The following is a 17,175-nucleotide window of genomic DNA, read 5'->3' on the forward strand; positions in this document are numbered from 1 at the left end:
CTCTTATGAGTGGGTTTACCAGCTAATCCCTGACATATTTGTGGTTCCAGGACTCCTAAAGGGTTGTGCAATGGTTTGTCTCCTTTCTCAAAGACAGCTGCTGACTGCTGGTGAAAGATAGAGAGAAAGAAAGATGTACACAAGCAAGTCAGGGAGAACTTTATCTTCCTTTTCCTTCCTGTCTTTCTTTTATCTTCTTCCTCCCTCTTCTGCCTATTTCCTGAAGCTCTTTTTTTTCTCTCATTTACTTTTCCTATTTATTCATCAGCTGAAACCTTGCTGAAAGGGATTAGCTGGTGGCTAAATCGAGCAGGGCAAAAGGACGCATTTGCTTCTAATCAGTAGTACACCAGTAAATGATTAATAACCAGCTCTCTGAAACACAAACACACACACACACACACACACACAACTAAAGTTTCTTTTAAATTTTACTGATATGAGGAGTATACAGCACAGGCTGGGCGCAGTGGCTCATGCCTGTAATTCCCAGCACTTTGAGAGGCTGAGGCCAGTGGATCACTTGAGGTCAGGAGTTCAAGACCAGCCTAGGGAAAATGATGAAAACCCATCTCTACTAAAAAAAAAAAAAAAAAAAAAATTACAAAAATTAGCCGGGCATGGTGGCGCATGCCTGTAATCCCAGCTACTCAGGAGGCTGAGACAGGAGAATCACTTGCACCCGGAGGCAGAGGTTGCAGTGAGCCAAGATCATGCCATTGTACTCCAGCCTGGGCAACAGAGCAAGAATCCATCTCAAAAAAAAAAAAAAAAGAAAAATGAAAAGAAAAGAAAAAAGAGTATATAGCACAGAGTGTATAAATATTAGCAAAACAGAAAATATTCTTTAATGTGAATTTCATATAGCCAATAATTCTCATGATTTTTGCTCATGAATGTTTCACTGATTTTTGCTGAACTTTTGTATCTGTAGCCAACATATCATTATAAATAACAAAGAAGTGTAGTTTTGACAAGAATCCTGGCTGATATTTTCTTTGTCATTAATGAGTAAGATGAAAGTGAAACAACAAAGATATGTGTTAGAACTTTATTTGTCAATAATGTGAGTGACTCGGGAGAATTTGATAATGGTATTTAAATACTGGAATAATATTTCCTCAATCTTTGTGCTATTCACAAAGCAAGAGCAATAGACGTGACATGCTTTTAACTTTAATGTACAACATTAACATTTTCTCCATCGCTAGACTAACAACAAAACAGTAAGTCAAGCCCAGATTTTGAGCATGTCTTGAGTTCTCTGGTGTAAATGCTCTCACTCCGGTCAATTTCTAACTACCAATGTGACATCGTTGAACTCAGTGTTTTGAACAGATGTGCCTAGAACATTGTACAGTATTTCCACCATTCAGATACAACAGACGGAATGGCATCAGGAGCATAGGAAATGGTTAAATGTGAGAAAATGATTTGAAAGTGATGAGTTTTGAGTGTTTATTACCTTTGTTTTCAATATAATTTATTGAATTGCAATTTTATATTATTTAATTTTTAATAATAGCTGTGCGTAACTGCCAACTCATAAAATCTCTAAACTGACTTTCTCTCGGTTCTTTAAGCTGGCTCTAGTCCACTAAAGATCTTGGTGCAAGTCTCTGGATCCCTCCCCAACCCCAAATGATGGGGGAGCAGTAGCAGCATGAAGGGAGAGCGGATGCAAGCATAAGTTGTTTCTCTTGAACCCCACTGCTCTCAACGTGCTGCTGGGGCTGCTTTGGTCTTATAGGATGGTCCCCTGAGCTACTCAGACTGCTTGTTAGGGGTGCTTATCAATGTCATCAGCCAAACCATAAACTGTGTCAAGATATTGATGTGAATTTCAGTGAAATAAATGATTTGGTTTTCTTTGTTAAATTTTATTCATTAAAATATGCTTTTTTAAAAATGAGGATTTATTGTCGAGGGCAATATTGTTATTCTGAAACTCCTTTCATTTTAAAGTAAATCTGAAAAAGAACCACCAAAATGGTGACAATTTTATTGTGAATGGTGAGATTTTTTTTCTTTCTTCTTTGATTTTCTGAAGTTTCCAAATTTTCTACGATAAATAGCTAACATTTTAGTAGTATGAAAAACAATTGAGACAAATGTTTCGTAACTTGATATTCAAGTTACATTGGTGTTGTCCCTTTAAGTACTAGAAGAATACATAGCACTTTCAGTAAAATAATGCCGAGGGAACAGACATTGCTATGCTCAGTTTCATTTAAAAACCAGATGTCCGGGAATTGGATATGGCTAATTATCAATTTCTACCCAGATGGAAGATTTTCCTTTTTTTTTTTTTTTTTTTTTTTTGTCATTAGACAGAAAAGCACAGTGTCTCTGGTTGATCATTGCATTTAGCCACTTTAATTGGAAAGCTTTAAGAAATAGGTGGAGCTTAAAAGAAGGGAAGTTTAGTGTATCAGGAGTGAAATGTTGATACAGGCACAAGAGAAATAACAAAGGAAGAAACATGTATAATAGATGTCATAATTAAAGATTTTCAAGCTTGCTCTATTACCAATTCAATTAGTGTTGGAAATGGAATTCACACCTTCTCATATCTGCCTTCCAAATTATGCCAAGATTTAGCAGCTTATAACAAGAAGTATTTTTTTTTTTCAAAGTTTCTGTTGGTCAGGGATTTGAGCATGGTTTACCTAGGTGCCCCTGCTTCAAGGTCTCTCATAAAGCTTTCAGCCAAGGCTGCCTTGACTGAGAGAGTCACTTCCAAGCTCTCTCACATGATCGATGGCAGGGAGTTCCCCATGAACTGTTGGACTAAGAACCTCAGTTCCTCACTAGCTTTTGGGCAGAGGCCTCCCTCAATTCCACGTCACGTGGGCCTCTCCATAAGGCAGTTTATGTCCTGGATTGGAGCGTGTCCTCCACCTTGGTTCATCCATCATTTCCTGTCTTCCAGACACTTGCCAAATTGCTTATCAACTGATGGAACATTCTTAATTCCCAATAGTCACAAATTTATTCCCATTTATGCAGTTATTGGGCAGGGAACAGACCGAGGTTTAATCATGAATGGGTGTTGCATTTTGTCAAATGCTTTTTCTGTATCAAACGATGTGATTACATATGAATTTTCTTCTGTAGCCTGTTGATATGTAGATAATGTAGATCACATTGATTGATCTTTTTAATACTGAACTAGCCATGCATACCTGGGATAAATCCTATTTGCCATGTCATATTTTTTTAAAATACATTATTGGGTTTGATTTGCTAGTACAGTCAAAATCCTCCATATCTGTGGGTTCTGTATCCATAAATTCAACCAACTGCAGATCAAAAATATTTAGAAAAATAACAATAAAATAACACTATAACAATGAAAATAATAAAAATAAAAACCAATATGGTATAACAACTATTTACATAGCATTTACCCCATATTAGGTATTACAATCACAAAGTGCATAGCAACATTTTAGTCAATTAACAGACCACATACACAATGATGATCTCATAAAATTATAGTTCTATATTTTTGCTGTAACTTTTCTATGTTTAAATATACACATACCTACCATTGTGTTACAATTGCCTATGGTATTCAATGCAGTAACATGTTGTATAAGTTTGTAGCTTAGGAGCAATAAGCTAGATCATATAGCCTATGTGTGTCCTAGGCTATGCCATCAAGGCTTGTGTAAGTGCATGCTATGATGTTTGCACAATAACAAAATCACCAAACGCATTTCTCAGAATGTATTCCTGTCATTAAGCAGAGCATGTCTATAAAGTAATCTAGAGGTGATTTAACATATACAGGAGGATATGCCTAGATTATACGCAAACACTGTGCCATTTTATAGAGGAAACTTTAGTATCTGTGGAATTTGGTATTCTCCAGATCTTGAAACCAATTCCCCATGGATTCCAAGAAAGAACAATGTTTTCTTGAGGATTTCGGTGTCTAAGTTTTTGAGAAATATTGGTCTGTAATTTCCTTTTATTCTACTGTGTTTGTCCAGTTCGGGTATCAAAGTAATACTGACCTCATAAAGTGAGTAGAGAAGTATTTCCTCTTCTTCTATTCTCTAGAATAGAATGTTTAAAATCAGAGCTAATTCTTCTCAGAATGTTTGGTAGAGTTCTCCAGTGAAGCCATCTGGGTTTAGAGATTTCTTTTTTCAGAGCATTTTAGTGGCAGTTCAATTTATTTCATGGTTATAGAACTATTCTGTTTCAGCTTGTTTGAGCTTCAGTCATTTATGCTTTTCAAGAATTGGTCCATTTCTTCTAAAGTTGAGGATTTCTTCTAAAGTTGTTTAATTTGTAAGTGTACACTTGTCCATGGCATTCCCTTTTATTCTTCTAATACCTGCAAGAATTATAATTATATTCTGTTTCATAACTGATATTGGAAATTTGTGTCCCCTCTCTTTTGATTTTGTCAGGCTTGCTAGAGATTTATCAACCAGCTTCCTGTTCCATTGATTTCCCTATTGTTATCCTTTTCAATTTTATTGATTTCTGCTTTTATCTTTATTATTTCCTTCCTTCTGCTTGTTTTGGGTTTATTTTGCTCTTCGTTTTTCTTGAGGTAGAAACTTAGGTGATCAATTTGGGATCTTTTCTAAGGTAATCATTTTATTTTTTTGAATGTAATCATTTAGTGTTATGAATTTCCCTCTCAGCACCACCTTAGCTTCATTCCACCAATTTTGATATGTTGTATTTACATTTCCATTCAGTTCGGTATATTTTTTAAAACTTTCCTTTGAGACTTCCTCTTTGCTGAGGTATTATTTAGAAGTGTGTCATTTAATCCAGGCGCGGTGGCTCACGCCTGTAATCCCAGCACTTTGGGAGGCCAAGGTGGGCAGATCACCTGAGGTCAGGAGTTCGAGACGACGACGACCACGACGAAGAAGAAGAGGCACTACGACGACGAAGAGGCAGCAGCAGCAGCAGCAGTAGCAGTGCAGGAGGAGAAGGAGGAGGAGGAGGGGGAGACGGGGAGGGGGAGGGGGAGAGGGAGAGGGAGAGGAAGAAGGTGTCGTTTAATTTTCAAGTGTATAGAGATTCTCCTGAGGACTAATTCAATTTCATTATGCTCAGAGGACATACTCTGCATAGTTTGTTTTCTGGCCAGAGATGTGGTGTGTCATGGATGCTTCAAAAAAAAAAGTGCATTCTACTGAGTGTTGTATTAATGTCTGTTAGATCCTATTGATTAATTCTGTTGTTGCTGATTTTCTGCCTAGTAGTTCTACCAATTACTGAGAGAGGGATGTTGATGTCTTTAACTGTAATTACAGAGGTCCATGATAAGACATTGAATTTGAAAAAAATACAATGTTTGAATAATTTAGGTGAGAAAGTAAATATTTCTTTAGAATGAGAAAATAAATCTAGAACACTGACACAAAATCCACAAGCATCACAAAACCTGGAAAAATAACACAAGTGCATTATTTTACTGCCTGACATACCTCTGTAGTTTTGTCCTATATTTTTTGTCTAGATGCTCTTTAATTGGTGATTTTGTTTAATTATAATTCAATAGATTGAATAGAAATATAATTCAGTCTTTCTTCTAACATGGTTAATCAAAAATTTTTTATTATTGATAGTTTAGGTTTTTTTCAGCTTGACAACTTGTTATTAGTAATGGCTTGTGATTTCTTAAGATTGTCGTCTCATTTGGGAAAAATTCTATCATGTCTTTTCTTTTTCTGTGATATCTACACATTTCTTTTCCATATGTACTATAAAGTTGGGAAGAATTTTCTATAGACTAACTTCTGGCTCTATACATACTTTGGGTTCAGGTGCCACAGAACATGTTCATATTGCAACACAAACTCTGGTCCTCCCCACATTGTGTTAGAATGCAGACAGAGTCAGGCACTGGACTATAGGTACTCCTGGAAGCTATTCCTCCACTAGGATAGCTATCAATAAGATACTAGACACAGACATAACTATGAATCACATAAATATCCTCTGACCAAATTTTTTAAAATGTATCTTAAACTCAACTTCCCCTTAGCTGGAACCCAAAGTTATTAGAGCTACTCTAATACCACCTGACAAAACAGAACTGTGACAGACAGTAAGTCAAAGTGGAAAGAGATAATGCCCTCAACCAATTGTGATTAAGAGATACTACTTTTGCAGATTTTACAAAAACTTACGAACGTATTGCTAAGGCATTTTCCAGGACCCATGCAAGCGTCCATGCAAGTGAAGAGCCTTGAAGCTTAACATTCATTAGTTTCACCAAAAATTAAGTCCTGCTACTGACATTTTAGTGGAATATCCAGAGGAGAAGGAAGTAAACACTGGTTCTTAGCCTCCCCCCCACCATCTAGCAGCAGAAGTTTCTTAGATGTCTTTTTAAAAGTACTTTTCATTATGAAAAATTCCAAGCATACACAAAAGTAGTAAGAATAATATAATGAATACTCATGGTACTCATCAGCTTCTGTTTGTTTGGACACTTTCAATTCAAGAAATTGTAGGAGATAAATACAAATATGAATAAGATATGGCCTATGCCTTCATGTATATATCTATTATAGTAAAGAAGACAAGACATGAGGCCAACACACAGCTATGTAATACTACCTAAAGGAGAACAATAAGCCATGGAAGGAGAGATGACCTCTGGCCAGGGATGACCAGTAAGGGCTTCAAGGAAGACATGGCCTAGGCAAAAAACAAGTACACATTTTAACTTGTCCACGCTGAGACAGAATCAAGATATCTAAAATACATATTTTCTGGGTTTTTACCCTAGAGTTCCTCTTGACTTTTAGGAAATAATCCAACCTCCTTACTATTTATCTAGACCTCTAACCAGATACTCAGATTCATTCAGATTTAAGTATCATTTATTGAGTGCTTGCCAGGTGTGATGGCTAATTTTATGTGTCAACTTGACTGGGCTAAGGGATGCCCAAATAAGAGATAAAATATTATGTCTGGGTGTGTCTGTGAGGGTGTCTCAGAAGGAGATTAGCATTTGAATTCATAGACTGAATAAAGAAGATCTCCCTCACCAATGTGGGTGAGCATCTTCTCCTGTCTTGGACATTAACTCTTCCGGTTTTTTGAGCTTTCAGACTCAGACCGGCATTCATACTGTCAGCACCCTGATTATCAGGCCTTTAGACTCAGACTGAATTACACCACTGGCTTTCCTGGTTCTCCAGCTTACAGATGGCAGATTGTGGGATTTCTTGGCTTCTATAACCACAGGAGCCAATTTTTATAATAAATCTCATATATATATATTTTACATATATATTCTAGTTGTTCTGTTTCTTTGGAGAACCCTAAATAATGCACCTTATATGAAAATAAGGTCATTTTCATATGCACCATTTCATTTAATCCTCACAACACAACAAGCCTGAGACAGATATTATAAGCACCACATCTGAAGATGAGAAGAAAATTCCAGAGAGGCTACTTGTACAAAGCTGCACAGATAAAAAACATAACTAAGCCCAGAAATTCTAACTTCAAGGGCTTTTTAAATTTATCATCTACCCCTGCATGGTACTTTTATTAAATTTTCAAAATACTTCCCCATTTCACAAACCTTCAGTGGCCCTCAGTCACTACATGATGAAATTAAATGTCCTTAGTTTACCATTTTCCATTCTCTAAAATCCAGTCTTGGTTTTCCTTCAACTTTATTTTCCATTTGTAAGACTATGTCTGAATTATCTTTCTATGTTTAGGATATTGCCCTCCTCATGAAGCAGAAGTCCCCTCTCACTACGGAAATTAAAAGTTCATATGCTCATTTTCCTGGCATTCCTATCGATTAGCGCTGTGCTATCAACTATGGTAGCGTCTGGCCACATGTGGCTACTGAGCACTTGACATATGGTTAGTGCAACATGTTGAAAAATTTTGGATATATTGGGTTAAACAAAATATATTATTAAAATTGGTTTCACCTAGTTTTTGTTTGGCTTTAGAGTCAAGGTCTCCCCATGTCACCCAGGTTGGAATGCAGTGTCACAATCATAGCTCACTGCAGCCTGGAACTCCTGGGCTCAAGTGACCCTCCTGCCTCGCCTTCCAGAGTAACTAGGACTACAGGCATGTACCACCATTCCCAACTAATTTAGAGACAGTGTCTTACTATGTTACCCAGGCCGGTCTCAAATTCCTGGTCTGAAGCAATCTTCCCATCTCCTCGGCCTTCCAAAGTGCTGGGATTAGAGGCTGTGTTTTTTTTTTTTTTTTTTTTAAACCTTTCTTATGTGGCTACTAGAAAACTTAAAATTATGTATGTGGCTTGTATTATATTTCTATTGGACAGCATGTAGCTAGAGTGTTAATGTGTGACTAGGTTATACCCATGATTTGTCCCCATTCTAGGCTTGAGGTTGAAAGCTAATGTTGTGAATATGAAGTGACTCTCCATTCTGTTGAGAGTAGTGGCAGTGATAGTAACTGTATCTATTTTCCAGAGGCAGCAGAGGTATCATCCACTCTGGGTCAAGTGGTATTGGCAGTCTCAGTTTTGGTATTTGCATCCAGCAGTGGCTACAGTGATGGCTTCTTGGGACCAGTTCCGGGCATAATGTCGCATGCTGTTCCTGAAGATCCTGTAGGTGTCAAATATCCTTCTAATAAATTCCTTTTCTGCTAAGGCCCTTCATGGAGTCTCCCTCTCCACCCCAGTCCACAAGATCCTTCCCTTTTTCAGCATCAATAGTGAATAACATCCAAACCACGCACTTGGCACTTGGCCCATACTAGTTATCTTATCACAGGAAAGTGTCTAGTTTTCTTAGCCAGACTGTAAAATTCCCTGTGGCAGGAACCCTGTCTTTATGTAATTGTTTCTTAGTATCTGTCAGACCTTGGTCACAGCATCACTGGAGGAATACTTGTTAGTTACTACTGCAGATCTTTGAAGTAGGCAGGGTGGCTATCATTATTCCTGTTTGTACAGATGAGGAAACTGTTGTTCAGTGACTGGCTTGAGGTTGTGCAGCTGGCTTGCTGCCCAACTGGGGCAGTAGCTCAAGCCTTCTCACTGCCTGCCCACATCACTTTCCTCTATTTCAGGCCCTGCCAGATAAAATGGTGTATTAATTTCATAGAGCTGTTATAACAAAGTACCACAGATTGGGTGGCTTAAAACAACAGATATTTAATGACTTAGAGTTCTGAAAGTTATAAATCCAAAGTCAAGGTGTCCACAGGGCCATGTTCCCTTGAAAACCTGTAGGAAAGTCCATGCATGCCTCTTCCTAGCTTCTGACGGTTTGCTGGCAGTCTTTGGCATTCCTTGGCTTGTAGCTGCATAACTCCGATTTGTCTTTGTCCTCATCTGGCATCCTCACGTTCTGTCTCTGTCTTCACATGGTCACCTTCTTAAAGGGACAGTAGTCATGGTCGGTTATCCTACTCTATTGCAGTATGACCTCATTTTATCTTAATTAAATCTGCAATAACTTTATTTCAAAATAAGGGTACATTCTTTGGTACTGAAAGTTAGAACTTCAACATACCTTTTTTCGGAGTAGCACAATTCAGTCTCTAACAGATGGTAACCATAAGAGAAGCAAATACCATAGAAACTGAAGACTTTGTCTTGTTTCTAGGATTTATTCCAAGGATTACATTGTAGTGAGGTAGAAGGTGGGGAAGTGTTTTCAAGTATATATTCCTACCTACTACTTGATTTGCACATGGACCGATAGGGTTTGGTTGATGAGCATATGTTATGAGTTCAGTGAATCTCTTCTCTCGTGTAAGGACTAAATGGCCCCTACAAATAAGATGCCAGCCCCATCCTTCCTGGTAGGTCTCCCCAGCCATCCCGAGGCAGCTATCCCATTTAGAGGGGAAATGATGGTGTGTAATTCTGATAAGTCAGTGGAAGAAGAGGTTGTTGCAGTGAGCCTATAACTCTTTTCCAGAGGGGTCTTTGGGGGTCTAAGGTATCACCTGGGTCCTAGATGGGAGAGCTAGTCCCATCTAGGCACAGTGAGAAGCCTAACCAATGGATGCAGCTAGCATTTAGACTATGTATCCATTTAGATGGTATTTCTTCTTTTCCTTTAATGAAAATGTATGTACGTTATTAATAAAAATAAATACAGAATTAAAAAAAAACATTAAAAGGAAAATGCTAAAATGAGCTCTGCTCTAGTTCAAAAGAAAAGAATGACAATAGTTTCTGGTCAGGCCCTTTGAGGTCCTATACAGGGATAGTAATATGACTGGGACTCTTAACTGGGGGTAACTGAAATCTCTAATGAAAGCCTGCTAATGACACAGAATCAAATCACCAAATAAGCCTGTCTCCAAATCCAATTTCTTTAGATGGGAAGGGCATAGACTTTATGGTCAGCACTATCCCTTAATGTGAGACCTTGGGCAAGGGACTTAATCTCTCTGAATTTGCCCATGTATAATAGTGAGGATAATTATCTAGCAGGTTGTGGTGAGGATTTCATATCTAACATAGTTCACAGCACATACAATAGGGATTCCATTAACTTGAAGCCTTCCTTCTCCCCATACTACAAACATACGTAATATAAACCCTGCCCACTGCCCCACCATCACCCACCCTTCTCCATCCCATTTGCTCTCTCCAAGGTTCCTATTTATAAATTAGTTGAGGATACATATAAATAAGAAGTGACTTGCATTTAGTACACCACCAACTAGTTAGACTCTGACAAACTTCCACACTTATCAAATCAAAAGACACTGAGCAACAGATCACCCATGCCAGGCATGGTGCTTGGCACTGTGTGTTCATTGGTGAACAAAATGTCTTCCCTTTCTTATGGAGTCCGCTGTTTAGTGTGGAGGCAGTGAAGAAACAATAAATAGACCATTTAAAAACATATTGAGTACCATGGAAAAGATGATAAGGTGCAATGATTGAGAATAATAAGGAAGGCAGGGGAAAATTTATTATTCTAGGAAGGATGGCCTTTCTGAGGTGACATTTAAACTGAAACTTGAAAGATAACAAGTTAGACATTTAAAGAACAAGAGGAAGGGTCTTCCAGGTAGTCAAGGGGGCATATACAAAGCAGCAAGGCAGTCAGGAGCTAGAAGTGTTTGAAGAGGAGTAGTGGGGGCTAGGGGAGGCAGCGTCAACAACATTCAAGGGCCATTTTGAATAAAATCCAACTTCTTACCAAGACCCGGAGGCCCTACCTGATTTGGCCTCTTACTCCCCCGACCACTTCCCCTTCCCACTGTCCATCCCACCTATTCTTTCTGTCCCTCTTTCATATCAGACTTGCTACCACCTCAGGCTCTGTTCTGTGGTTCCCTCTGCTGAAAGCTTTTGCCTCAGGTCTTCCGATGGCTCCTGGGCCCCTGTGGTAAGTTAGGGTTCAGATTAAACGTCACCTCTGGAGGAAGATCAGTAATCACCGCCTCTCTGTCCATCATCTTTCTGTGTGGTTTGCTCTCTTTCTATTCCTTATCACCATCAAACATTCTTTTGTTTACTGTCTTTTATTGTCTATTCTTTCACACTAGAATGTAAGTTCCATGAGTTTATTGTATTTCTTATTGCTGTAAATCTAGAGCCTGAAACAGTATCTAGTATATATCGGAAAGCCAAATGATACTGTTTAATTAATGTTGAATGAAATGAAACTGAAGAGGTAATGTAAGGTAAATAACTTACCACACTGTGTGAGACAAACAAGGATTTCCCGGAAGAGGTGTTTTAAAATTAAAACTACAGGGTGGTAGTGAGAGGTGGTAGGAAAGCAGAGGTCGAAATAACTTGTTCATCTCCGTTTCTCCGCTATCTTATGAGCCCCTGTGGGGTTGGGACGGAGTTGTATTCATCTTTCCATCATCAGCGTCTAGTACGGGGAGTAGCAAATAGTGAGCATTCGACAGATGTTTGCAGAATAATAACGGACTAGTGTGTGCAGAAGGCTCTATTAACTGGGCTGCAGCACAATTCAGAGAAGGACAGTAGGTATGGCAACTGAGACTCGGCTGCCTAGGCAGCAATGGCTCACGGGACAGAATCGCCAAGCAGTGCCCCGCAAGCGGAGCGCAGCACCCATTGCGCCTGCGCATAACAGGCTCTAGTCCCTCTGCTGTGGGAAGCCAGCACCACCTCTCACGCATGCGCAGTGTATTCTTCCCACCTCCCACAAGATGGCGGAGGGCAAGTAGCAAGGGGGCGGGGTGTGGCCGCCGGAAGCCTGGCCGCTGCTGGGGGGGACCTGCGGGCTAAGGTCCGGGAGCAGCGGACCGAGGTTGGCTTGATGCTGTTCCCGGGAACCGTTGTTGGCTGTTGGTGAGGAAGGTGAAGCACGCAGTTGCCTTCTCGGGCCCCAGCGCCCCCTATGTACGCCTCCCTGGGCTCGGGTCCGGTCGCTGCTTTGCCCGTTTCTGTACCACCCTCAACTCTCCGGTCCTGGAGCACCGGCGGCAGCAGGAGCTGCGTCCGGCAGGAGACGAAAAGCCCAGGCGGCGCTCGTACTTCTGGCCACTGGGCGAGCGTCTGGCAGGTGAGTGAGGCTGCAAGCATTGACGTCTCCTCCCCCGGCAAAGCTTCCTCGGCTTTGCCCCGCCGCTGCTCCGGACCCTACGGTCTCGGCCCGACCCCGTGGCTCTCTTCTCTCCACGTCCCACCCTCTCCCCTCCCCGCACTCCCCATTCAGGCCTCCAGTTGGCCCCTGGCTTTGCAGGTCCTCCATTCTCACGCAGTGGAAGGGGGTCGCGACGCCCGCAGTCCTCCACCTTTCCTGGCTGTTGCTGGAGCTTCGCCTCTGCAAGCGGTGCCCCGTTCGCGTTAGGTGGGTGGGTCGTCCGCCCCTCCCATTTTAGTCGCTTCCCAGTCTTCCTCGTTTCGACCCTCTTGCTTCCTCTAAAAGTTTTAAACTCTCTGCCTGGGAAAATACCCGATAGCCCGGCATGTGGAGTTACAAAGAAAGGGCTGTTATCCAAAGGCCAGTGAATTTTGTTCACTTTAATGAGAGAATCAAGTCCCCAGGAGCCTTGGATGGTTTAGGTCGGAGTCTGACTCCTTGACCCTCGGAGTAGAGGAATGGTGCCTGTGTTGGCAAATGATTGTTCATCTAAATCATTCATTTTTTTCGGCTGTAGGAAGTCTTTGGCCTCTGATCCTTTGAGGTGGGGGCGTGAGCTTTCTAGATCTAGTGAAAGAATTGGGAAGTGTTATATTCGTTTTAAAAAAGAAGACCTTATGCAGTACATGTAAGACATCACTTAATGGTACAAGCAAGGATAAGTGATTTATTCTTTTATTCAGTGTTAGCTTAAATTGCCCACTGACGTTTTAGAATTCCATGTTGTACAAGCCCTTTGTTTCTATTTAGACAGGACTAAAATGGAGAAAAGCTTTTTAAGTTCAAAACTTCTTAAATTACTTGTATTCTCGATTGTTGTTACTGCTTAACACTCCTTAGGGGAGTACTCGATATTTTCCATATAATTTAGACTTGTCAGTCTCAGCTCCCTCCTTTATTTGTGGAGCAAGGGTAGTCAGAATTACTAGTGTAAAAAACTGTCCTAAATAACGTGGTACCTTGCCAGAGTTGGAAGTGCAAAATGTAGGATCAAAGCGGTAGCGGAGGAAGTTGCCATGGCTAATTTTCCCATCTTTCCCTGGATGCAAGGGTTGGATAATGTGTCAAGAGCCCCAAAATTGTAGAAGTGAGATTAAAAATATAAATGATAGCTTGCTCTTTGAGATTGCTAATGGGTGGACCTTTTTATTAACATTAAATTGAGCAACATCGTTTTCTGGAAGTTATGCTAGTTGTTCTCCAAAGTTATAAGCACAAACTATGCCTGCTGTATTAGAATTGTATGCTAAAAGTTTTTAACGTGTGGGTTATAAATAGCCTGACAGATTTGTTTACTTTTCATTCTGTCTCATAACACATAATCTGTTTTTCCCTTTGCTGTGGACTTTTGACCTATTAATGCATTTTTAAATTTTAGAGAGAGAATTGTTCAGCTTAAAAGAAAGAGGAATATTTTTATGTTTTATTCTTGTATGAGCTAGTTGATTCGTTGCTAGCCTTCACTTTTCTAGAACCAGAGCCTGTGTGTTTTTAGAGCTGGTTGTCTCTGAATTCTCTGCATACAGTTTGAAGGGACCGTAGCAAAGTCGGGGTTTCTGAGCCCCAGTCAGTGGCTTACTGCTTTTGGCAAAATGATTTGAAGCTCTGTATCAAAAAACATCTGACCTCAAACTCTAAAACCTCTGACTTTGGCAGGGTGTGGTGGCTCATGCCTATAATTCCAGCACTTTGGGAGAGGCCAAAGCGGATGCATCGCATGAGTCCAGGAGTTTGAGACCAGCCTAGGCAACATGGTGAAACCTCGTCTGTACAAAAAAAAAAAAAAAAACAAAAAAAAACAAAAATAAGTCAGGCGTGGTGGTGCATGCCTGTGATTCCAGCTACTTGGGAGGCTGAGGCAGGAGGATTGTTCGAGCCCGAGATGTGGAGATTGCAGTGAGCCAAGATCATGCCATTGCACTCCAGTCTGGGTGACAGCGAGACCCTGTCTCCAAACAAACAAACTAGCCCTCTCACTCTTCCACTCTTAATGGAATTTGGTATTTTTTCCTTTCTCTCTCACTTTCTCTTTATGAACCTTCTTTGTCTCCTTGTTCGTCCAATCCATTACCCTAGTGCTGATTTCGTTTGCCTCCCTGTGTAACCAGGATCCCATGATCATCAGCTTTTACTAAGCTGCTATTGGTGGCCTAGAATGCTTCACTTTCTGTAGACGTACCTTTCCAGTGCCCAATCCTAAATAAGCCTCACTAGCTTTATCAGTTTGACCCCTGAAATTCTGAGGGACATCAGAGACAGCTATATGAGGATATTGGTAAGTTTTTATGCCAGTTGGTGCTCTCTGCTGGGTCTCTAGTGTTGTGTTCCTTTTCTTCTCATTTCCTAAGGTTTTTATAGCAAATAACTTGATCTCTTCCTTTACTGAGAAAAATCTCAACCATCTGAGGTATACTTCCACTTCACTTTTTTCATCTCAATGTCATCTCTTTATTTACATATATCTCAGAGGAAGAAATGACCTTCCTTCTTTTCAAAAGCAACCCCCTCCCTCCAAATGTGTCCATGATTACCCTTTCCCATCTTTCTTTCTCTAGAAACTGTCCATTTTCATTTCCTATCCACTTTCTTCAGCCTCTCCCTCTCTAGTCTACATAGATGCTTGTATCTTCTGCCATATAAGTGTGTATGCTGTTCAACTCTAGGAGGACATTCTAAAGCTTGAGTCTGCTATGCCACTCTATTTCTGTTCTTTTCTTTAAAGACTCATTCTTTCATCCCAGGAAGCTGTTATAGTAGGAAGAACATTGACTTTTGAGCAAGATAGAACTTTTGATCTTGGTTTTTGAAGTCTTTTAAAACCACTTTAGTAGCTGTGTGACTGTGGGTATGTTACTATTCAGATTTCATTCTGTATCTATAAAATATGTTATACTTATCTCACAGGATGGTAGTTGAAGAAATTAACACATGTTAAATGTCCATCCAAGTGTTTGGTACATTGTAGAGTTCTTACTAAATGTTTCTATCCTTTGCACTCGGACTGCCTTTACCATTTCACCACTGAAACTACTGTTTTATAAGTTGTCTGTGACCTCTCAATCACCAAATCCAATGATATTTCCTCTGTTGTCCTTGGTTTCCTTAGACCCAGGAGTTCCCAACCCCCAGGCTGCAGACAGGTATGGGTCCTTGGCTTGTTTGGTGTTAGGAACTGGGCAGCATAGCAGGAGGTGAGCAGCAGGAAAGCAAGCATTACTGCCTGAGGTCCACCTCCTGGCAGATCAGTGGCGGCATTAGTTTCTTATAGGAGCGCCAGCTTTGTTGTGAACTGCACATGCAAGGGGTTTGGTTGCATGTTCTTTATGAGAATCTAATGCCTGATGATCTGAGGTGGAACAGTTTCATCCTGAAACCATCCCCCACCCAACTCCTGTCCCATGGAAAAATTGTCTTCCACAAAACCAGTCCCTGGTGCCAAAAAGGTTGAGGACTGCTGCCTTAGATCAGTTTTGAAATATACTGATATACTGTCTTCTATCACACCACTGCATTCCAGCCTGGGTGACAGAATGAGACTCCGTCTCAAAAAAAAAAAAAAAAAATATATATATATATATATATGTGTGTGTGTGTGTGTGTGTGTATATATGTGTGTGTGTGTGTGTGTGTATGTATGTGTGTGTGTGTATATATATGTGGCTTCTGTAGTCATAAAATGATCTAAATTTCTTGGCTTTTCTGCATTATACTTCCTGATTCTCTATTTCTCAGGAAGTTTCTTCACATTTTCCTTATATCAGTTAGCCTGCAAATGGGATTTAAAAATCAAAGATATCTCACACCTGTAATCCCAGCAGTTCTGGGAGGTGGACATGGGAGGATTGCATGAGGGGCGGAGTTCAAGGCTGCAGTGAGCTATGATTGGGCCACTGCACTTCAGTCTGGGTGACAGAGCGAGACTCCATCTCAAAAAAACAAAAAAACCCGAAGAGATGTTTTGGCTTGTATAATTGGCAAGTACATAGATAGAAGTGGCTTGAAGAGTGCTTTGTCATGTCATCAGGGCTAAGGTCTCATTTATCTGCTGTTCTCTCAACATTGTCCTTCTGTTTGGGCTTTAGGCTTCCCTTCCAATAAAAAAAAAAAAAAAAAGGGCCACTAGTGATGTTCATATTATAGCCCCTTCATTTATTTCCAAAGGAAGAGAGAAAGCCACTTCTCCTAGCCTTTTCCCAACAATCCTAAGCTCTAGTTTGATTAAACAAACATAGATCATGCTGCCAAACCTGTAACAATACCTTTGTCCAGAGGGATGTAATTATCCTAAGTGGCCTAGTCAGTGGAGTGAATTTTATCTGAAAATGAAGACTGCAACACAATATGGGGAAGGAAGAATGGATCCTGGGGAAGTAAACAGTGTCCTGAAGGTTCCGTATGCTTTTCACTGTGTTCTCTTGGTGATCATATCCTTTATGATATAAACCATCACTTCTGTGGGGCTGTTTCTCGGTTCTGCAACTCCCCACTTCCACTTCCTTCTATATATTTCTATCTTATGTATACTACCATGAGTGTAGCTCATACTAAACTGAGTCAGTTTGATCTCTTCACCAAACCTCACCTAGTG

At 40.3% G+C, this 17,175-nt stretch overlaps 1 protein-coding gene and 1 long non-coding RNA gene across 14 annotated transcripts in view; one reads left to right on the forward strand and one right to left on the reverse strand.

Annotated features, from left to right (window-relative positions):
• Positions 1–2,487: 2,487 nt before the first annotated feature.
• LOC123574015 (uncharacterized) lies at positions 2,488–11,972 on the reverse strand. 2 transcript variants are annotated; one of them, XR_012414017.1, is made up of 2 exons: positions 11,663–11,972; positions 2,488–4,858 (listed from the first exon to the last, which is right to left on the reverse strand). It is a non-coding gene; the product is annotated as an uncharacterized lncRNA (long non-coding RNA). The 2 variants fall into 2 exon arrangements; XR_006698825.3 differs by lacking the exon at positions 2,488–4,858 and adding an exon at positions 9,132–9,374.
• A 150-nt stretch (positions 11,973–12,122) lies between these two features.
• Positions 12,123–17,175, forward strand: part of APC (APC regulator of WNT signaling pathway) — a 143,905-nt gene continuing 138,852 nt past the window's right edge. For all 12 annotated transcript variants that reach the window (XM_065545851.2, XM_065545856.2, XM_065545862.2 and 9 more), the window contains exon 1: positions 12,123–12,506. Coding sequence is in view for 5 of the 12 variants with exons in the window: in XM_015451782.4 (XP_015307268.2) it covers positions 12,342–12,506 (165 nt within the window). In the remaining 7 variants the exon portion in view is untranslated. The remainder of the gene's footprint in view (positions 12,507–17,175) is intronic.

Source organism: Macaca fascicularis, chromosome 6 (assembly GCF_037993035.2).
Source record: "Macaca fascicularis isolate 582-1 chromosome 6, T2T-MFA8v1.1".
Taxonomy (NCBI): domain Eukaryota; kingdom Metazoa; phylum Chordata; class Mammalia; order Primates; family Cercopithecidae; genus Macaca; species Macaca fascicularis.